The sequence below is a fragment of the Gobio gobio genome (assembly GCF_949357685.1).
Source record: "Gobio gobio genome assembly, chromosome: 1".
Taxonomy (NCBI): Eukaryota; Metazoa; Chordata; class Actinopteri; order Cypriniformes; family Gobionidae; genus Gobio; species Gobio gobio.
This window is the reverse complement of record NC_137097.1, coordinates 58959736-58983847: the sequence shown is the minus strand read 5'-3', so window position 1 is coordinate 58983847 and position 24112 is coordinate 58959736. Positions and strand designations below refer to the sequence as shown.

General features: G+C 37.6%; 1 protein-coding gene across 5 annotated transcripts in view; it reads right to left on the bottom strand.

Annotated features, from left to right (window-relative positions):
• The window catches only part of tnrc18 (trinucleotide repeat containing 18), a 62870-nt gene extending 58585 nt beyond the window's left edge, over window positions 1-4285 (bottom strand). For all 5 annotated transcript variants that reach the window (XM_079823962.1, XM_079823964.1, XM_079823965.1 and 2 more), the window contains exons 1-2: window positions 4109-4285; window positions 2417-2752 (exon numbers count right to left, since the gene is read on the bottom strand). In XM_079823962.1, coding sequence (XP_079680088.1) covers window positions 2417-2627 — 211 coding nt within the window. In that variant the 5' untranslated portion in view covers window positions 2628-2752; window positions 4109-4285. The remainder of the gene's footprint in view (window positions 1-2416; window positions 2753-4108) is intronic.
• Window positions 4286-24112: the final 19827 nt, after the last annotated feature.

Here is a 24112-nt window from a genome sequence, read left to right as displayed (position 1 = left end):
TCTCTTAAACAGAGGAAATTTGGCTATTCAACGGTTATTATTGGAAAGAATGGAATGTTCAGGCAGTTCCCAGGAAACTGAGTCATTCCATAAACATATGATGTATGTATCCACCACTCATTACAGCTATGCAAGACTATTTATGAGAAGAAAAGGTCATAAAACACAAACAAACGTCTCAATGAGAATGTCAGTGTGATGACCACATGGTCATGGTCAAATATATTATCTTATATAATGTTGTCAGAATTAATTTTTTTTATACAGAATTACAATTAAGGTGGTAATGTGGTAGGTTAGTGCGGTGCCACATAAAAAGTTTTAGCACCCATATTGGCAAGATCAAAAAATAAATAAATCAAAAAGCACATATTTGGGCTCATGAGCAAAGAGCTCCACGTGCCCTTTGAAGGTCTTGCTTCTAATGATTCTTGTACCCAAGAAATCGCAAGATAAAGTGTGTACACACACACACACACACAGCAACAAAATGCAATTTTTAATTCATTAAAAAAAACTAGATGACTCAAAGCTCAAGGCAATAATAATAAAACCATCATCTATGAAAGTTAATCATCCAAGGGTAAGGTGCTGTCAGATGCAGTGATATAATTTATTACACTTACTACCAAAATCTTATCAGTACAATGCATCCAATAACATGATGTAAAAATGTCATGGTAGTCGAAGGTTAGGGTGAGGACACAAAAGCAAAAGCGCTCTCAGTTCGATGGGAAATATGGTAAACTGCTGACATATTCACACCCCTAAACAAAGTGAAATCTCCTTTCTTGACATTTGCAAGTGTTACATCTAGTTGAAGGGGGGAAAGGAAAAGGAAGTCTGAAACTTCCATAATCACTATATAAAATGATTAACAATATCATTGATACAGGATACCTTTTCCACTTTTTTTTATTTAAAACTGGAACATCGCTGACTTCTCAACACACAATCCCAGCATTGTTGTCATTTGTGATAGCCTTTGATGGTTTCTTCTACATTTGTTACAACTAATTTGCATTGGGTCCAGCCCCAGGACACAAGGCAGCTATTCTATTTGGCATCATTAACTCGGTTTCGGCAGTCGTTTGTTTTATGAAGACTTACAATTTAGAATTTTTAACAACTATAACCAACAACAATAGCTACTGAATTATTTTAGCAATATAAGCTGTAACACGTTCATTTCAATTAGTGCACATGACAGAAGCCACCATTTTACAATAACTGAATGAGGCAGTAACAAACTCAAATCTATGACCTGCAGAAATACATAATCACCACGAGTTCCTTCTCTGAACTCTATAGCTCACAATAAAGCTTTTTTTGCATCCTTGAAGGGAAAATCACAGCACTGTGTTCTTCTCCCCATCCAATTAAAACACCTCAAATTATGTCAATACGCAGAACAAATTAGTGGATTTTTTTCCTGAGAAGGATCATTAGGCATGACATTTTTTACTTCAAAAATAATTTGTTAGTCTTAAGGCATCTTGACCACAACATAAAGATACGCTTCCCTTGATAAAAGACAACAACAACAACAACAAAATATTATGACTAAATCACATATGACTATAGAACATGTTACTACAGCTATATGCCTCAGCATAAGGTCATCTTAACACTTACAGAACAAACAATGCACCTCAGCAAACATAATTTCCTTTTAATATGCAGTGTAGACTTCAGAAAGCATTTCTAAACACAATGGTCAGACACTGCGCTTTAAATGAGTGACAGAAGGCAATAGTTCACTCGGGAAGAGCAATAATTGTAGTGTTTGCCCCAGCCAGGGGAGGGGGAGTGATGGAAAACAAATGGTGCAATTTCAGTCATAAATCTATACTGTCGATTTTCAATAGACGCTAGTTAAAACATTAGGTCTTTTACCCAAAACACAACTCGTGCTTCACTCAAACGGCTGAAAATGAAGTTGTGCCAAAACGCATTACTCTTTACGGTTTTAGTATTTTTTAATGTTGTTTGCGAGCGAACAGAGAAGAATTACGCGGGTGATTTAGTCCACTGCTTTAAAAAAAACAACAACTGTTTGCATAAATGTTCATAACGACAACTGAACGCTAATGTGAATGTGCTTATCTGTAGCCGAACGCGACTATTGCTTTGAGAATATATTCATTATTATACGTATTTTACACAAGTGTTAGCGCACATACCGTCCGTATAAACGTAAACGGATGCATTAAATATTGTTTAACAGTATTAAACATTATATATCCCTTCCCATTTTCTGTAAAGTCTTACTCGATATAAAAATGCGAGGATATGAACAGCACCGCGAATTGTTTACAAGACGCTAGAAAAGTTAGAAAGCGACGGTTATGTTCTTCACTTTAAAACAAAATAAAATGCTGTTTCCCGAAAGGAGTTCAATTAAAGCTGAACTTACTATGGTGAGAATGTAGGTTCATGGCCGATGAGAGAAATTTTCCAGTGTGTAGAGCCGCCGGGTGCCCCGCGCCCAGATGACCGGGAGAAGGTGGTATTCTGCCGGCCGCGGCTGCCGCGCCGAGTCGGTGCGACTCCATGGGCAGCCCCGAGAGATGGGGCGGCGGTACGTGAACAGATCTGGGGGGTCCGAAGTCTCGGCCATCCATCATCCACAATGACCCAACTTGATCAAAGAAACAGTCCGATCGGGTAAATCCGAATGAGCCAGTCTTAATGGCTATAATGTCCCTAGATTCCTAGGCAAATCAGTATCCTTATCCGGCATTCTGCCGACCTACAAAAAAACAAAACAGAAGAAAATATTCTTGATAGATGCGGATCACTACTGAACTGAATCCAAAATTATATGGAGATGAACATAAGCAGTGCTGTCATAATGACGCAGTTTTAATCTCAACTAGATCATTGGAAAAAGAGAGTAATCTTCTCAACTGCGAGTGGTGAGGCTGCAAACAGACACCAAAACGTTTAATATCACTCTCGAAAAGTACGTTTGAGGATAAACCGACGGTAATGCCTCTCGTAATGTGCATGCAGGCAGTATATTGGGCGAAAATCCAGCCTTTTGGTGGGGACTTGACCGATCATTCGCGGAATAAGTGCCCTATAGTCTCATTCAAACGGATTACAAACATATTTATATTCTTCGTAGGCTATGTATAAACGGCCAAGAGCAGTCCGTTTATGCGTTTGAACGCGCGACGTGTACGAAATAGTAAAAATATATAAATTTCTAGAAAACGAACGTAGCCTACCAACCACCATTTGCGAAAGTCTGGTGTCAGTTTTTGTAAAATAAACATGTTAATGCTTATAAAAACAATATTATTCTCTTTTTTGCCTCTTGTAGGCTACCTTTTAACGGACTGTTATTGACCTCTGCGAAACGTTTGTATGAAAACAAACCAGGATTATCTACTCCAAATGGGCTGCTATTAAGGCATAAAGCACACAAGTCGGTAATATATAAATGTCTAAATTATGATGGTAGTATCCCAGAAAACTAGTAACTACATGTGTATGCAGATACAAACAATTTTATGTAATACCCAGCTGAACAGTTTGTCACTGCAGCCTCGTCGTAATATCAGGCGTTATTAACTTCAACCCGATGGTAATGTTACTAGGCTATCGTTTGCGCGGTTCCACTTCTTCCTTTCCAAATATGATTTAACGTACTTTATCAAGTTGTGGTTGTTGCTATTATAGCAGGAATTTTAATACCGCCTAATTCCCCTTTTCACACGGCAACTTTTGGTAGCTTGGACGTTGCTGCAAACGCCAAGGTTAAGCAATCGGTGCAAAAACACGAATGAAAATAACAAGGAATCAAAGTTTAGATACGCGCATGTTATACAGCCATGCTTCATGATAGCAACACCAACCCGATCGACAGCCACGTTTCAAACTTTCCCGTTTCTATTTCCAGAAACGAAACTTTTACGCCCAAACGTATCGCTCGAACGCACCGTTTAGTAAAGCCGTGCTAAACCTCGTTAGTCAAACTATTCCCCGCCTTTTCGTCGCGAAAGCAGCACATTCTTTATAAAAGTGTCTCCGATTTTGCTTCATAAACATCATGTTACTGTGTGACGGATCATGTGCGCAGAGAAAGCTGGCGACGTCTTACTTGAAATGGCGACTCAGTTTATAAAATCCAGTTTCTTCGCAAAATCCGTGAGAAGTGTGGTGGAAAATGTCTTAGACTCCATTTACAAACCATCCGTAGTTACGCAGAGCGAAAGCACATACGGGGGGAAGGCCCTGTGTTCAAACCACTGTAGCTCTCGGTAAACTCTTCTGCAATGAAACAAGCATTGTTTAACAAGCTCCGCCTCCGCGAAGCTCACCCGACACGTTCTACAACGAAGCATATGATTGGTCTACAGATGTGTCAATCAACTCCATGTAAACACTTTGGCTCCTCGCCAGCTCTATAAAACCAATTATGGAACAAGGAGGTTGGACTGTTTCAAGCTCCCCTTTCTTCAAGACTTCAATGATCAAAACAAGCGAAGAATTTTTGGAGGGCAGTTTCAAGGCCGCTCAAATTTGACTCATTAAAGACGGATGCGGACTTGGTTATATTATAGCTAACTCGATGAACACACACTATACACGAGTCCAATTTCTAAAGCATTTATGGTATGATTTATACTAGGCCTAGTAGCTCAGACCAAGGGTTTTCGAAGTTGGGTCTGGGGGGTATCGCAAGAGGCGCTTATGGGGTTCCGCGAAAATAATGAGAGAAAATATGTTTTGGGGACTCGCAAAGTTACACAAATATATGTATTATGTTCAACACTTTATCTTTTATTGTCTTATCTTAAAACACTTCCAGTCCCGAGAACGCAAAAATATTTTATTTTACTGACAGCATTAGTTTTTAACTGAATAACATAGCCTTTTTAGTTTAGCGACACATACATTCAAGAATTGTTTGTTATATAGGCTGATCTTTAAGCACATTGTGACAAATGTGAGAATTGGAAAAATAACCTGTCAAACTACATTCTCCAGATAATGTTATTTGGCTTTTGTACAAGCCTACTATAACATTTTTAATTTAGGAATGTTGTATTGTGCTAGCCAAATATTTATTTTCACACAGTATAAATGTGTTTTACACATGGAAAATATCTTATTTGAAGGCATTAAAAAGTTTTGAAAATCCCATGTGAACACAAATGAGATACTCACTCTACCGAAGGCTTGTTATTTCTTTAAATTTAATTAATTTTTGTCGACCGGGTATAGCAAATGTATGTTTATTTCTATTAAATATTTGGAAATTGCCCTGGCCTGTGATCTGTTTTCAACAGACAAAATCACCGCCTGTGAAATAAATATCAAAAACCTTTTTACAGTTTTCTGAATCACCCATTCACGTCCAAAGTCAGTCATTGAAGCATGGCATCACGATTTAATCTGAACTTGAACCGCAAACTCTAGGCGATCAATCGATTAGTTCACAAGACCTTTCCACATTGGGGGCAAAAAAAGATGATTAGAAAAAAAAACGGGTGCGGTTTCTAACCGCCCCTTAGTGCGCCTCACCAGTGAGGCGGTTTCAAGGCGTCCTCGCGAAGGCAGTGGGAAAGGGTCACACAGGAGGAAAAGACCTACGTGAATTGTCAGGTTTTAAAGAAAAAAGAAAAAGCATACCTCAATTGCAACTCCTTCCAAAATGACAACACTTTCGGGGAAAAAGCTGCGCTTCAGGACTGGTCGTTTTCTCCAAGGACTCGCGGTAACAACAGCGCCGATTTGCTATGGAAACCGTTCGTCTCGAGACGCTGCGTGGTCGTCAGTGCAGCCCTACAGCTTCATGGCGCTCTGAGCGCGTATGTTATTAATGACCAGCGGAGCGGCAGTAAATGGCAGACGCACTCGGGTTTGTTCGTGTTGGCACTTTTTAACTACTGATAAAATACCTGGTTTCCTTTGGATGTTGGTTGCATACGTGCGCCTTTCCCAATGCCTATAATCAGCATGGATTGTTGATTTAGGATCCTTTCTTTCGTCCATTGTTCACGATGACCCATCATCTCGATTGTTAAGGTGGGTGTTGAATGCGTTTTGGAAATAAACATTTTACATATAGCCTACCAGGCCTATGCTTTGAATTGTTCTGCCTTTTACGGTTATTAACATATACAGGACTGAAAAAAGCTGAATATTTAGTGAATATAGTTTTTTTGTTTTAAATCAAGGAAATGTATATAATTGTAATTATTAAATATTTTGAAACCTATGGTTAATTTACTAGTATATTATACATGATATGCATCCAAGAAAGATATGTTGAGGGACTGGTGCATTAAACTCTCGCAGTCTTTTATTGTATTTTACCCATTTTTAAAGTATTTCATATTTATTTTTGATCAGAGTCTTTTACATGCCTCAAAGCAAAGTACAATGTATACAAACAAAAAGTTATTAAACACATTTTAAAAGATACATGTCTGGTGTATTGAATTTATTACACAGTCAGTAGACTGCAAGTTCAGTTTGCAACATGTTAGTCTCTGAATGCTTCGGATGAGAGCAAAAATAAAATGACAAATTGAATCAAAATTATGTGGAATTTGTCCCAGTTTCATTGTCCGTCCTGTCCACGAGTCAGTGTATTAAAATAAGTAAATGGTTAAGCCTACACAATTCTCAAACGAAATGAGAATTGTAATGCAGGGCTTGACATGAAGACTTTTGAGCTGTATGCAAATCTTTGTTTATTCAGACCAGAAGGGAACTAAATCATTTAGTAATAAACAACGTACAGATGTAAACCAACACACATTTTGCATGGTGTGCATAACAGGCCCTTTTCCTGAAATGTGCAAATAACTAATCCCCTGAATTTGCAAGTCACAATGGTCTGTACTTCCCTTGTAAAAGGAAATGGAAGGTAGATGTTTGTAATTATAATGCAAATTCCCCAAAAATTCATGACAGGACTAAAGCATTGACACGCATCAACAAGCCCGTTTTATTAGCTTCTGAGTGTCTTTATTGCTTGTTTGTTTGTTTGTTTGTTTGTTTGTTTATATATATATATATATATATATATATATATATGTGTGTGTGTGTGTGTGTGTGTGTGTATATTCATTTGTGAATAAGCAATCATTATATTCAGCTTTAGTATTGGACACTATATTATTGACATCTGAGTTCATTTGAAATGTGTTCACAATTCCACAAAAAAAAAATGGTATTCCTGAAAAAATAAATGCCTAAGAAATATGGAAACTGTCACGTTGCAGAAAGAAAGTATAAATAACTTGTGATTTGATGATTATTAAAAAAATGTCTGATGTCCGGGTTTTCAATGTACTTCTTTTGGCAGAAATATAGGAATATACTGTATATGGCATATTATCAATAATTGAAGAGTATGCATGTTAGGCAAACAAACCGAATCTTGCTGGGTAAACTTTTTTTTTCAGTATGCTGGGAAAATATCCTACAGTCATGAGGGAAACGGTTTCCTAAAACAATAGACTTTTATGTTCTTGGCAGACACATTTTTAACAAAAGAGGATCCAAAAGTAACAAAAGCCCTAACTTATTGTAGCCACAGAGATGATAGTATAATGTTGCCTCTCTACCAGTTTAGCAAAAGGTCAATTCTATAAAATAAAGATATCTGTCTCCCACAGCCTCTGTTGCTTTTGAATCAGATGACTCATAGCAGCTACTGTGTGTGTGTGTGTGTGTGTGTGTGTGTGTGAGAGAGAGAGAGAGAGAGAGAGAGAGAGAGAGAGAGAGAGAGAGAGAGAGAGAAATAAAAGCTAAACATTGTATTTTGTTGTGGCTTCCCTTTCCTAACAATCTAACATATCTGGTGCAGTGCATGTTTTGTTTTAAATGCTTCTTTTGAAAAAGATGAAAGATTAATATATGGATTTTTATAGAATGGGAGTGTTTGGTAGGCTACATTGTGTGTAAATTTAATGGATAATTGTGTATAAAATGTTATTTAAAATGGCAAACAATTGCTTATTAGCTTTAGCAAATACCTCATTGTTGATCGATCACAGGCTTGTGGAAGAGAGGACCAATTCGTGAGGATTTCACCCTGCCTTCTGTCAAGCTGCATATGAAGGTCGAAATTGTTTCACTATTATTATCTCACTAACTCATTAATGATTACTGTGGGTACAATATGTCCTTGATTGGGTCGAAAAAATATATTAAAATGTGTCATGAGAAACAGCGCCATCTAAAGGTAGCAGCCACACACTGTATGTCAGTGAGCTTCATTTCTCAAGGTCCTGAAAAGAAAGGAGGATAGAGCTGACCTTAGCCAAGTCATGTAATTAAACATGATTGTATCTAACCATGATATTTTAACAGCTGGCTAAGCTCGTTTTTATAACTTATTACCCTATAATTTTCATACAATAGATGCAAAAGAAATTCACCTCTGTTTCAGTGCAGGTGTGACCCCCATAAAATTGTGGAGGAAAAAAACCCCCCCATAAAAATAGACATAAACCAAAGCATCTACTTTTGCACTAACACTGAAATGACCAGAAAAGTGTTGTGGACGTTAGCCAAGAGTGCAATCTTTTCTATCCATCAGCAATAAAGATTACTATTTATCAACAGATATAGTTTACAGTCGAGGGCAAAGTAATGCTGTGCACTAAGTGTAGTAAAGGTGTTTTATTTATTTATTTAAAAGCCATATTTTCACTAATACATTAGACAACTAAAGCCATAAGTGTTTGAAATTATAGTAAAATCATAATTTGAAAAACTTCAGAATGCATGCTATTATAATGATAATGTTATACATGATGCCGGCTATTATTTCTGCTTGTGTCAGAGATGAAAACCTATACTCTTTAAACATATTATTCATATGTGCTGAAAGCTGTGTTAAACAACATAATTAAACAACTGGAAATGTAAGCAGAGATGGGCAGTGCAAGGGGAATGCCAGTGTGATATTTTAAGAGAGGTGTTTTTCTGTGGTTGTTTGACCACTTACATCTGGCAGAGCAAAACCCACAGAAATAGATTTTCAAGAATCGGCATGCACAAGTAAAAATGATGCCCTTAAGTTCAGTCATGCCTGTTTGATTCCAGTGGTTTTCCTATATCAGTGATTTTAGTCACACAAATGCTTTACATTGGTTGCCTGGGGCAGATGTAATCTACTTTACTGCTTTATCTGCACTTTATGGAGGCACAACTGCTTACTGGGAAAATACTTCAGTGCATCAAAAGGTAAATAAACAGCTTAGAGAGCGCTTCTGAAAAAAGACATCCCTATTTTACATCACTTAACAAGAGAAAATCTGCGTGTCTTTAAAATAGCATTTATGTGAAATATGTTTGGATACAGAATTGATTGCGCTTTACAGACTGGCATTTTTTGAGGGATCCTTGGTAGAAATCCTCAGGGAATGTAGCTTTCTGCCTTCCTGTGCCTTCAGTCTTATAGGCAGTGACAACTCAGCGCTTGACAGGCGAGTGAGACAACCTGCCACAGAGCTCAGAGACCTTCCCAGGATGTCAAGCCCTTCTGGGGCTTAATCTCAGTGTGCTGGGCCGCTACTATATGACAGCTTTTAATTCTCTCTGGGCAACATTCATCATGCACTGTCTGCTATGGGCGCTGGATCAAATGTACCCCAGGATATTCACATTTCAGCCAGCGTGTCCCAACCCACTTTACACCATCACATATATTCATGGCTCTTTTATTCATGAGTTTGTTTGCCTTTTGTTAGACTGCTCTCTCCCCTGTGCAGCGTCTGTCTGTGAGTGACAAGAGAGCGGCCGGTAGACCAGACGGAAAAGGGTTTACACATCAAATCATACAGTGAGATGTGATATTCATGGTGCATATTTCTCTATATCTAGATCTTCTTTTTATTTTAAAAGGAAATCAATAGGTGAGATCATTTTCTTATGAAATATTTTCTTTGACAACTCTTTTTGGTGTAAGAATGTGTCAAAAGCTAAGAAATTAAACAAATTACTGTATTGTACATTATTGTTTTTTATAACTAGCATAACATCTGCCACAACAGCCATGAAAAACAATCAAATGACAGCTTTTAATGGCAGTCATATTATGTTTAAAGGGGTGATGAATTGAGAAATCAACTTTCCGTTGAGCCTTTGATATATAAAAGTTCCTCGTGATATAAGAATATCCTGTAAGTTTCAGAGCTGAAAACTTCCTTGTTAGTCAAAGAAAAGCTTTTATTGACACCAGGCCCCTGAAAACACTCGATCTTTGAATATGTCGACCATTGACGTCATAGAATGCAGAAACGCCGCCTCAACAGATAAATATGTACGCCTGATTCTGTAGCCCCGCCCACCGACTCGTGGAGCTAAACGGATCACTCTACCAAGCAATAAACATGAAGGTTCCAGCTCACGTGTGTAAGACATTGCGCGTTTGTGCGCTTCATTTCACAGCAGAATCGTTTGTAAACAAGATACAGGTCGAGACTGGATTTGCAGACATATTAAAAAAAAATAACATTCCAATCAATCGCGGGTGGATGAGAGATGAATCATTGTGTTTGTTTGATAAAGATATTTTGCGAGCCCTGTGAGCGTTTCTCCAGACGCTTTCAAAACAATTCCCACATGTACTGAGGGGATCTAAAGCTCATTAAATATGCAGATCTTATCCAATCCTAGCCATGGGCGTTTACTTCCAAGTCTTCAGTGTGGCACGCCCATCAAAACCAAGCGTGTCTTGAGAGAGTCTCAAAACCAAGGTAGAAAATAGCCTATTACTTATACATTATGATGTTTTTGAATGTAAAAAACACACAAACGTCATAAGTTGACCTCAGACAACAGTACAAAAAAATGTCTGTCATCGAAACTTTAGACTGCATTTTTTTGGACATTCATCCATTTTTTTCCGAAATATTTTTTATATAACTAGAAATTACAGAAACACTTTAATGGAATATAATTCAGAACATAATCTAATATATAAAGACTGTAAATTTCATCTGTAATTTAGAAATCTGGTGAAATATTCCTTAGTTTCCAGTTTTAACACAAGGACTTCAGCAAATCCATTTGTAAAACCTTAATCTTCCTCTGGAAAGAAACATTGTGAATAAGAATGTTGTTGTGGCTTAAACATTTCCAGTGAAATCCAATCAGGGACTTAACAGAAAGCGTCTATCAGACTCTGAGGGTCAGGGAGAGCTTTCAGGAAATTAAACTTATTTCAATGAAAAATTAAACGCAGTTCAAATCAGGCCCTATTGAGGGGGTGTTCAATGTGGGTGGGAGAGCGTTTGACATTTTTAATTAACTCGGGCTTTGTATTATCCCTGGGTTCATCACAAACCAGCAGTGTACCTCGGGAGTCGAGATGCAGACTTTCAAAAGGGCACTGCTTCAGACGTTTCGGCCAGAGCTAAACTACGCACATACATGAGCTCTTTCCCAATAACCCTACACGCCTGACCTCCCGTGACCTTCCCGCTCTCTTTGTCTGCCAGCTTCTACTGACTTCTGGTCCTCAAGTGTCAGTCAGAATAGAATTTTGTTGCCAGAGCAGAATTTAAGTCCATCTTCTCCCCTTGAGCTTTGGCTGAGTTCGCACACACATGACACTCCGTCCTCAGCATGGGGAAAAAAGGCCCTCATGCAACACTACTGTTGTCTAGCCACAATGTTCGCAGTCGCACCCCCCACTGTTTCAAGAGGCTTTGACATATCTGACCATTCATTATTCACAATACAGCATGGAACATTTAGAGTCCCTCGACGTGCTTTGATTTAAGCTCTGTGATCATAAACATATCACGACAGTTTGGCTTTTTAAGCCATTTTTTCCCCCTCTTGTAAGTGTGCTTGGGTTCTGATGCTTAATAGTGAGATTAAATGTACTGTTGCCGTAATGATGTTGTTTATGCAAGTTCGTGTTTTGTTATATGCAAATAACACGCTGATCCGATGCACATCAGAGCCGCAATTAAACCTTAATATCAAAAGAGTTCTTTAGGGCTTCGGAGTTGAGAATAATATCATTTTAAAGTCATTTCTTTATTTATTTACCAAACTCCACAGAAAGACTGGCTGATTACATGCTTGCTGATGTGGATTATAGATGAGATTGTAGAATATAATCAGTGCATATTTATGTTCCTAGTGCTACTGATTTAAATTTTATGCTATTGGATCTTTGAACGCCTGGACCACATGTTTCCGTGATATGAAGAAATTATTTTGCTTTATCGGTGATGGGGGAAAAGATCTTGTTACTTTTGAACAGCTGCTAGGTACAAAGGGAATAATGAAAAGTACACAAAATCAGAATGTTCACGCACTTTGTTGCTCCCACCATCTTTAAATAGCACAAAGCTGGCACTGTGTTCTGAGGATGGCGATGGTTGAAAACTTGCTATTAAAAAGTCATGGGAACAACATAACAGTAAAAAGATGCATGCAATTCTGAAGAAAGAGGTTGATTTTCATGGAAAAACATGCTTTATCTCAGCTGCTCATCTATGGTGGAGTTTTAGTGGGTGTCACAGTCAATTAAGTGTAAATGGATTTTGAATATAAAGTAATATTATTTGGGGGGGGAATAGCTATAGCTAATTATTAATTAAATAAATGCCATGAGCAATTTTGTCCATTTTCCATCAATTACCTCTTTACAGTAAATAGGGCAGACCGGGGAGTGTTGTAACATTATTTGCTTTAATGTCTGTAACTCAGTCATTTTACTTTACTTAACTTTTTTATTTATTTACAGTTTAAATATAAGTACAGTACAGTTCAGGCCCTTCCCCCAACTCCACCCATTTCATTAGCGCTCAAACCATTTTAAAGGGTTAGTTCACCCAAAATTACTCACCCTCATGTCGTTAGATTTTTTCATCTTCGGAACACAAATGAAGATCTTTTAATGGAATCTGAGAGCTTTCTGTCCATCCATTGACAGCCACGCAACTACCACTTTAAAGCCCCAGGAAGGTAATAAAGACACCATAAGAGTATCCATGTGACTCCAATGGTTTAACCTCAATTTTAAAATACTAATTTACCATTTTATTTACAAAATATTAATATATAACACGTTGTCACGCAACATACTCTCCCATTAACAAAAGTTGATGCGCATGCGTGTTGTGTTGGTGCGCGAGTCTGCTCTGCACTCGCGTCAACACAAGCATGAGTAGGCTAGTGGGGTGCATTGGAAATAAAGGGGTAAATTATGTTTTTTTCCGCAAACAAAGTACTCACGTTGCTTCATAAAACTGGGGTTAAACCATCTTACGGGAATGGAAAGACATGAAGGTGAGCAATTAATGACAGAGTTTTCATTTTTGGGTGAACTAATCCTTTAATTCAAAAGGTAAAAAAGAAAATAGTATTTCAACAATTACATAAAACACTAAGGTAAAAGTAAAATGATTTAAACAAAGAAACCTGCTAATGCCATTTAATGTTCTGTCATTTAATATGCATTAACCTGATCACAAAGTGAAATAGGCCTTTCACTTATTGCCAGGCATTTCACCTATTCACAGGTACCCACAAGCTCTGCTACTGCTTTATATTGTTTTCATACAATAATATGAGGTTGGTAATTGTCTTATAATGGCTTATGATACTAGTTAGATCTGTTTATTTACATTTCTAGACCATTTAACTGGGATAGAGTGTCTGCAACACCTGTTTAAGATTCAATTTACCACAAAAAAAACATGTTTTTGCCTTTAAACTGCTTTAACTTAATTGTGCATATACGCCAGTGTCATTGTTCAGTAAATAGCTTGCATGTCATCGTTAAAGCTTCCCACACTTTCGATTTCAGACATAGGGCTTCTCTCTGTGGTTGAAAAGGGGAACGTACTAACAGCATAGAGACCCTAAAAATGAGCACGAGATGCAATAAAAGTGTTCATCGACTGGTAGCAGTCATCAGCACTCCAAAGAAGATTTTATTTTGTTATGAGAGCCGTGACAAACAAGCAGTGGAACAAAACCCTCCTATGACATTTTCAGAATTCATTGTATGCCTATTGATCCATAGAAGAGGGACAAATGACTGTCATTTTCTGCTTTGTTGCTGGACTCAATCAGTCTTGCTCATTTTGCTTCACGTCATCAATCACATACAATAGAAATAATTTTGCTTGATGTATTTGCTTTCTGTGTCAATACATAGAAGATTAAAACCGCAGAATGCATCATGGTATCATAAATAAACAGTTTATGGGAACCTAGTAACATTAAATGACTAATTATAAATGGCAATGGTTATAAATGCCTGGTAGTAATAAAACAGCAGTACGTAAATCTAATTGAACAGATGTTGACTTTTTTTTTTTAGTCATCCTCAAGCTATACATTCCGAGAAATAAAAAGGTACACATTCAGCACAAATGCAATCAAAGACTGTGCCACAAATGAGTGTTATCAATAAAGACATGTTTTAGGACATGAAGCAACAAAAACACAGTATTGATTTTGTTCTACCGTGATGCTTATCTTAGGGTCTAAAGAGTCTTTATGTGCATGAAGGTGACTCAGAGCTGGATGGTAAGTATAGCTGGCCATGAATTCTGGGAAATACAATGTGATGTGCTTCAGCTGTTTGCCATTAACCCTGGCGCACCTACCTTGGAAGGTCATCTGACCTCTCGCGTGTTAAATAAAGGCCTGATGCTTTGAATAAATTGGTCAGATGAAGAGCAGGATTGCTGTGGCACAGCATTGTGATACAATGACCCACGATGCTTGCGATTTATAGCACAGCTTTTTATTTAGTGATAAAAGCTGCTGTGATGGAAGGTGACAGCTTCTAGCACAGAAATAAATCACACAGAAAATGGAAGGCTTTCGCTTTGACCCTGCATATAAAGAGTGTCATTTTGCATTATTGATCTCTGGGAAACCATGACCGTGATGATGGATGCCTACATTTCTGTAAACCTGCATGGTTTTGAAAAATATCAAGTGCATGCATTAGGGATATAAATTATTAATATTTCTTTGCTTCTGACCATGATCAAAGTTGTTATTATTATTTTCTTTTTTTAGGTTCGGTGTTGTGAAATATTGACGTACGATATACACAAGGAAGCATAGAGCTTGACAGAAAGAGGATGATGGCTTTCAAGCAGGCTATATTGCTGCACAAAAGCTTTAATCTTTAAACCCGAAAAAATCTTTACTCATTACTAAATCACAGTAATCATAACGTTGATCAGCATTCTATGCAGCTGCTGGAATAAAATAATGTAGTCTTTATTTTTCACAGGAGGTTTTATGCAATAAAAACAACTAACTCATATGAGAATGTTAACAAAGTTGCAGCCGTGTGCAAAAACCCAGCGTGAAAGTGGCTTTGAAGTTTGCTAGCGACTGTGCAAAAATAGCATAGCATGAAAAAAACAAACTCCGGTTAATACGCACTGTCTCATTCTAAATGCACCCACACTGCATTTTCATCTACCCGTGTGTGGTTTGCGTAGTCGGTGAATCTGAGGCCTCTGGAGTGCGGGCGTCAGCCTCTATCAACCACAACATGCATGCCATTTCTGGGCATGAAAACCACAGCTCACCCCGGGAGCCGAGACTTAGCATGCCAAACAATACCTTACAGTTACACTCTGTCTTTTCAGCATTCTTTTAATCATGACATCATGAGTATCGGCTTCCTCCTCTGAAAAGGCGCCCAGATGCAGCTGCTCCTGTCACTCCACAAAGTAGACAAGTGCACACAGATGAGAGAGAAGCTTTGCGGCTTTGGCACAAAAGCAACTTCACATTACAAGAATGAGAGACAAATGTTTGAAAGACTTTAATGAAACTGTCACTGTCGATGATTTATATCCAGCTGACGATGTTGTGCTAATGCTCAGGAAATGTGCATGATGCTAACAACACTTTCAGATGGTTTCCTGATCGCTGTATGTCTAAATCGCGTTGGCTTTTATAAAGACACTTGGGTCACATTGCTTCCATTTGATTAAGGCGTATAGGCTATTATAATATATCCTACCTTTTTGTTTCTTCAAAAGTGCTGATACAGGCAAAAATCACAGAGGGCCCTATTTTAACGATCTGAAACGCAAGTGTCAAAGCGCGAAGCGCAAGTAACTTTGTGGGCGGGTCTCGGCGCTGTTGCTATTTTCCCGGCGGGATAAATGGCTCTTGCGCCCGGCGCAAATCTAAAATGGGTTGGTCTGAAGTAGCTTCATTATTCATAGGTGTGGTTTGGGCGTAACGTGAATAAACCAATCCGAGCGTCATCCAACATTCCCTTTAAAAGCAGGTGCGCAAGTTCCATTATGGATTGCTATTATTATGGCGTATTTACCAGGCGCACGCCAGGAGCGGTTCACAGCCGAGGAGACTGATGTTCTTGTAAGAGCAGTGAAAGACAGAGAAGTGAAGATGTAATGTTGTACATTATGGTAAAGGTGATTTCACAGTCTTTTTTTTCAGTCTTTCAGTTTTTTCAGTTTTCAGTCGATTTTTTTTCCTGATTCTTGACGGACAAACCAATTTGTCAGATGTCCTTATATACATATATGTCTTGCCACTATTGGGCAAACAGGTCTTATCCTTAATTATTACAATTAGCCTGAATCATTTGTAAGCTAGATTTATGCCTATTTTTTCACATCTTCGTGGCACACCACAATGATTTCCGTCATCTCATGTGTTAATATTTTTTTAGTGTAACAATTTATGATTTGCAAAAATAACTGTTGCATCTGTGTAGGTTACATGAGCAAAGTGTATGCGCGTTGTGCACGCTATACATTGGTCAAGCATGCGCCTTTAAAATAGCATAATGAACAACGCGCAACGCGCAACGCGCCACTGACTTTAGACTAGGTTTTTTCTGGTCAGTGGCGCAATTGTTTAATGGAACAGCAAAATAGCACCAGGGATTGTTTGCGCCGGAACACGCCTCCTTTTTTGCGCTGAACCGCCCAGGGAGCGCAAGTTCATTCACTAGTTTAGCGACGTGCTTCTGTGGAGGGAAAAGCGCGCTTTGCGCGGGTGCAAAATAGGAATGACACATGCGTCGGTGTACAAAGTCAATTGCGCTGGGTGCAAGATAGGGCCCAGAGACTTTTTACAGTGTTTTGTCTGTGTGACCTCTCCAGAACAGCAGGGATTTTCTGTAACACTTTCTGCTGGTTACATCGTTACTTCACTAGGTGTGGCGTCAAGTACCGAGTCATTGTATCATTCATTTAACCAATTCATTTATAACACTGATTCATTCAGGAACTATACAAGTGACAGAGAGCACATGAATGCCTCCAAGATATCTGTAAAAGAGTGCTTCTTCTGTTGTGTAAACATCTGAATTAACTCTGACATGACCACTGTACACTGCAAAAAAAATCCCCGTAAAATTTACGGTAAAAAAACGGCAGCTGTGGTTGCCAGAACTTTACCGTAAAAAATACAGCAGTAACGTTTTAGGTTTTTAGGGACAGCACCATATAATTTAAAGATTTATAATGTAATAATTACGGTAAAAAAAAAAAAATTTACAGTTCAAATTTTTTAAATATTTTAGTGTCACCATGATGATGTTTTCTGTTTGTGCGTATGACACTGTGTGTGTCAGCTTGTATATTTTCCTCAGCTTGAGTAAAAGTAACTTGTGATGAACCATGTGGCTTTCTTCTAACCACCTGTGTTTTAATGATGGTTGTCAGTATTATTAAGGTAAAAAACTGAATGTAGTTATTTAGTAATTAACAGTTTAGTAATAGCTTAGCATAGAACATTGAATCTGATTAGATCGTTAGCATCTCTCTCAAAAAAATTACCAAAGAGTTTCAATATTTTTCCTATTTAAAACTTGACTCTTCTGTAATTACATCGTGTACTAAGGCCGACGGAAAATGAAAAGTTGTGATTTTCGGCCAATATGGCAAGGAACTATACTCTCATTCCTGCGTAATAATCAAGGAACTTTGCTGCCATTCCATGATATTACGCAGCGCCTGAAAATAGTTCCTAGCCATATCGGCCTAGAAAATCGCAACTTTTCATTTTTCGTTGGTCTTAGTACACAATGTAACTACAGAAGAGTCAAATTTTAAATAGGAAAAATATCGAAACTCTTTGGCCATTTTTTTTTGTGTGAGATGCTAATGGTCTAATCAGATTCAATGATCTATGCTAAGCTATGCTAAAAGTTCTACCGCCAGACCTGGAGATCGGCCGAATGGATTTGAAAACGGTAAAACTCAACTGTTTAACTCTAGGGGAGTTGGAAAATGAGCCTATTTTCAAAAATAGAGGCGTGTTCCTTTAAGGTCAATCCGTAAAACGTAAAATGTTTTTAGAGTAAAGTACAGCTGCCATTTTATTACTGTAAAATTCAGTAATTAACTTCCCTAATTAACTAGTTTCCTAGTTCCCTTGTACAAAAGCATTATCACACTTGTAATTGTTTTGCTGGGCTACAGTTGTAAATGTGTCAGCTGGATAATAATTTTCTCGCTTAAAATGCAGCATGCGTGGTGAACGCAAACCACAAATTTCAATGACCTTTGGCATTGTGTAGTTCTAAACTTGAGCAGCACATTATATAATTGCAGCTCATGTCTGCAGGGATTGACTGTCAAACACATTTACTACAGCATTGTGAAGCAGCCCTTGCCACGTTTGAATCATGCAGTGTTTTTCCTCCAAGGATGTAATGTCTCTAAAATGTTAGTCATACCGCATGGGTGGAAACCTTCATTACTCATTTTGCCTTATGAGCTTTCTGGCTCAGACCAAATAAGCTGTTAGCAGCACCCCTTCTCCAAAACGAGATACCCAGCTGTGTGGGGAGCATAAAATTATAAAACGTATAAAGGATTGGGAGGAAGTAGCAGTAAAACATATGCTATTTCAAGCCCAGCAAGGCTGATCGCACTTTGTTTCCTTTTGATTTCTAATGGTTCCATCTCCTGTGCTCTCTGGGGTGTGTCCAATGCATAGAAACAGCTGTCTGCAAATCTGGGTCATACCAGCCCAGCCTTCATGGCCTTTAACAGAGCAAAAGCCAGGGAGCATGACAAACAGAAGCCATCCCATCTTCTATAAGACCTTAGAATGTTTTTTATAATTTTGCACAGATTCAATCAACATGTTTTATAACAAAACCCCGTACCCATGTCCTTGCTGTCAAACCGTTTTTCCTGGATTTGTGAACGCTTGAACAGAACATTGATGGATGCAATTTTTTACAGGCATCCCAGACATCCTTGGGGGTGCTTTATAGTGACAGTAAATGTGGCTTGGATATTGAAACGCACCCTGCAATTCGCATGACAAGATCCAAAGCTCTCTGAATTGCTGTGCCTTATAGCAGTATTCAGTGAAACAACATTATCTAAATACTCCTATGACTTGGCTGTCTTCTTTTGAACAGAGCATTTGTCAAGAGTCAAATCATTGCTGTTCTTGCAAGAATTGTTTAAAGCATTGCATGGTCAAAAAAAGAAGAAGGAATTTTTCAAAATCTAATAGGATCAAATCAAATGTGATCTACTAATAATACAGGTTTATTTGATTTCTAGTTGATTCTTAAGAGTTCTTTTTGGATATTGTGTCATCTTTATCAGAAATCTTCAAGTCGATTTAAATAACATATTGCTTCAGGGTACTTAAAAAAAAACACATGGGGAATATATAAGACTTGAAATCAATCCTGATAAGATTTTTTTGAAATTCCATTTGATGTTCAAATCGGGGGCCGGGACCCACTAGGGGGCCACAGCAAACTTCCAAGGGGGACTTAAAAGTTGACATAAAAAGATTTAAAATAAGACAAAACAAGCAGTAAAATAAGCAACTACAAATCAAGATATTTCTTATTGATTTCACACAACCCTCTTGCTTGGCTATATGAGGACGCCTGTTTTAAAAGTGTGATTACTAAAAAAGTTGTAAATTATTATTGTTTTTTATTTTTATGAATATACATTTTTATAGTTATGCCAAACTCCAAATATTTTAATAGGGTAGAAATTTTGAGTACACATTTTTTTGTTGTTGAAATCCTTATGCTTAAACCTGTAGGTCACGAACATCTGGAAACAAAAATCATGGGGCCTTTGAATATTGTTGTAGTCAAAGGGCTGGTGTTAGGCATTTTATCCAGATAATCTTTGGAAACCAAATAAATATTAAGGTTTTTTATTTAGTGTTAACATATAAAGGCCCGATATACGCAAGCAAACTCGAAGAACAAACTGGTGTGACGAAAATCCGGCCAAATTAAGTTCATTTTGGGAGTTCGAAACAGCTTGCCAAAGTGAACCTTTCAGAAAATTTTCAGAAGCGAAAGTTTTTCACTCACTCATTCAATGGAAATTAACTAAGAGTTTTTCTATAGTACATAATGCAGTCCTTTTTAAAGCATTAACATTGTGAAAACCATTAGTGGAAGAGGAGAACAGTGGTTGTCCTGACAAACCAGGTTTATAGAACAATAAAACACACTTGTACTCAACTGTGAAGCCTCACTGGAGAAGAGTTACAGCACAGCTTCAATTCATAAAATGACTTTCATTGAATGCTGGCCTGGCTTACCAAAAGTGACGTCACAAGGTTTATATGCTCTCCTTTTCGACACAATGCAGTAATCCCACCAGCAGCCATTTCAGTGGAGTCATGCTGGGTAGCTGTAAAATGGAGAACGACCATATATTGAGAGCTGATGGGAAAGCAATTTTCTTTTTCCAGGGAACATATTTCACATGGTTCTGGTTCCACAAAAAGCTTTGAACATTTTCTTGAAAATAATAAGTACCAATAGCAGATATATATAAAAAAGTTGGCCTAGAGAAAGTGAGGGATCAGTGGAGATGCTCACTAATGCTGTGGACACCAGCGCCTTCATTCAACACCGGCAGACATTCCCTGGCCCAGATTAAAAAAAGCTCCCTGTGTAACACCTGATCTGAAATTCAATCCCATATTGAGTGTATGTGTGAGTGAAAATCGAGGTCATACTAATCTGTTCCTCTGTCTCTTCCTGTCAAATCATAATCCAATCCATAACCTGCCACTGAAGCCATATACAAAAGTAAATGCATAATCCCATATAAGCCTACTTTTCACCAAAGCCCATAAACTACAGCTAATGCCTTGTGTGTTATAAAAAAAAAAGAGGTTCATAAATGATATCCCAAATCAAGTTTGTACCACTTTTAACCGTAAAAGAGGTTTAGCATGCGGAAACGTGAATGGAACCTGAATTATAATCATGACACTGATGATTTGTATTCAGTTCTGTACTGCACAATCATAATCCTGATTGCATTTGTTGCTCAAAGTGGATCTTTTGCCTGCGCTTATCTCCTAATCCAGAAGTAGAAAGGCTGGATGCGGTGCTTTCAGAGAAAAAGAATAAAAAAAGAAAAGAAAACAGAGCCAGCATGTGGTCTCTAGTGTGATTCCTCTGTTGCTTCTGTCACTGTAAAATCAAAGAGCGAAAACGCAATGTCAATCACTTCCTGGAATATCTCTGAAGCAACAAATTTATTTCACTGTCTTGGAATTTTTAATCACTGGTCACACATTCATAGCCTTTTTAACAAATAAATAAATAAAAAGCATTGCTGATAACCACCAGTGTTTGGGGAAAGCTATATACTTTTAAAAGTAATGCGTTACAATATTGGGTTACCTTCTAAAAAAGTAACTAATTGCATTATTACATCACTTTTTATGGAAAGTAGAGTTATATTACTTCTGCGTTACCTTTTCTCACCTGGGGCCTATACCATGAAGCCGATTTCACTAGCTAGCCAGATATGTTTAATCTTAGTTTGTGCTAATTCTGGGTTTTAGGTACCATTAAAGGGATAGTTCACCCAAAAATGAAAATTAGCCCATGATTTACTCACCCTCAAGTCATCCGAGGTGTATATGACATTCTTCTTTCAGACGAATAAAATATATTTATATAAAAAATTAGATGGCTAATCCAAACATTATAATAGCAGTAATAGTTGCTCTGTTTTTGAAGTCCATAAAAAATGCATCTGATAACAAATAAAGTGCTCCACACGGCTCTGGGGTGTTAATGAAGGCCTTCTGAAGCGAATCGATGCGTTTGTGTAAGAAAAATATCCATATTTAAAAATGTATAAAAAAAATTTCTATGGCCTTGCATCAGCCGTCCCCGCGCCATCACTTCCGGCTAATAAGGTCAATATACATGCAAAATACCGGCGCGATCATAGATATATAGATGTACAGAGAATCCTCATAAGTGCCTGCGCGGATCGGTCGAATGAGGCATCTACATATATATATATATATCTTTGATCACGCCAGTATTTTGACCTTATTCGCCGGAAGTTATGGTGCTGGGAATACTAGATGACGTTCGTCTGATATGAGGTGAAATAATAGCATAAATACCATTCGGTTTCTCGCAGAAAATATCTAAAATATCCCCATTGACATGCATTATACGACTATCACACTGCAACAGTTGGAGTTAAAAATCTTCAACCTGGGGGTAAGCAGATAAACATAAAAATTTCGTTTTTGGGTGAACTATCCCTTTAAAGTGGTTTGGCTTTTAGCAGTGTTCATCTCCATAGTAACTTACACTCCATGGCTAACCAGCTCCAGGGCAGGTTATGTTCTGGATAAGACATCTCAAATCTGAAATTGGACCAATCAGCTGTGAGCAAAGTGACACACCTCTGATGCAATAAAGTCACTCCCCCCAGTTTCTACTCCAAATTAATGGTCACTACATAGCAAATGGTTTGTAAAGACTAAAGCGTCTGGCTTCTAACAATGCTTATTTATAATAATCATAATTTTGAATGATTTGGATATAATTTATGTAATTATTATAACCTTAATCAATTACACATGTATCATTTTAGTTAATCAATCATTAATAGGCACTTAGTTAAAATGAATATAAATAGCCTATATAAAGGTCATACAAATAAGCTTTAATATCAATAAATGAAGCTATAATTACTACATGTGAGCTTAAATGTTCAATTCTCTCTATATATCAACTAAACTAACTTCATAATTTTTACCTGCATTGACGTAGTAAGATTTTTCTTTAAGTTGTCCTCTTTCATAGACATCTCTTTTCTTGCTGTGTAAATTTTTTTAAATTCTTAATATTTTTCAATCATGTAATATTCTGCAGAAGAGAGAAGTGAATCTCAGTTTCCCTGATCCACAGCGTGTGATTGGCAGTTCACTACTGATGTCACAGCTAAACTCTTAAACTCAGGATCAAAGCCTGAGTTGACAGAGAAAGCTGATGATCAGCATCATGGGACCAACAAAGCCTGAATAGATTGTTTTGGTTTTGTCAACTCGAAACTAATCCTGTAACCCTGAGTTTGTTAAACTACCATCATGGTACAGGCCCCCGGGCTGGGCTTGTTTTGTTTTTTTAAATAACAAATTAACCAAAAGTTGGCTCTTTCACACCAAAAGTAAAATGATTAAGCCTCAGGCTGAAGGAAATGTAAATTCATGCCTGTACAGTAGAGGGCACAGCTCAAACAAACCTTTCAGCTGTGCTGCCAATTCTGGATTGAAGAAAAGGACACCGGAAAAGAAAGTTCAACACTCTTACTTCAGCAATAAAAAAGAAGAAATGAAACACAAATGTGATGTTCACCTTAAGTCATTTTTACTTATTCGTATGGTTGAATTGGACCATCAAAGGTCAGCAGCAAAGACAGTGGTTGGAAATTGAGATAAAATACATAAAGTATATTTGTGTTATTTAACATTTAATTATTGCAGGATATTCTTAGTTTGCATTTGACTGTTTTTATTCACTTTGAGAAACACTGTATCTGTTTTTTTTGCAAGTGAGATGAGTAAATGTCTACTCACATTTAGTCAAGAACTACAATATCCATTATGTGCACACACAACACCTCTACACTTATGCTGCTATTACGAGCTCATCGCATTCAAGTTTTAACTTGAGAGTTATTTTTTAACTAGGAAACTAGTATTTATGACAATTCCGATAGCACAAGGCAGCATAACTCACGATTTCTCTCAACATGGGGACAAGAGAGGTGTCAGTCAATGGGAAAACAAAGTAACTTGCATTACTTATTTGAAAAGTAACAGATATTTTGTTGTA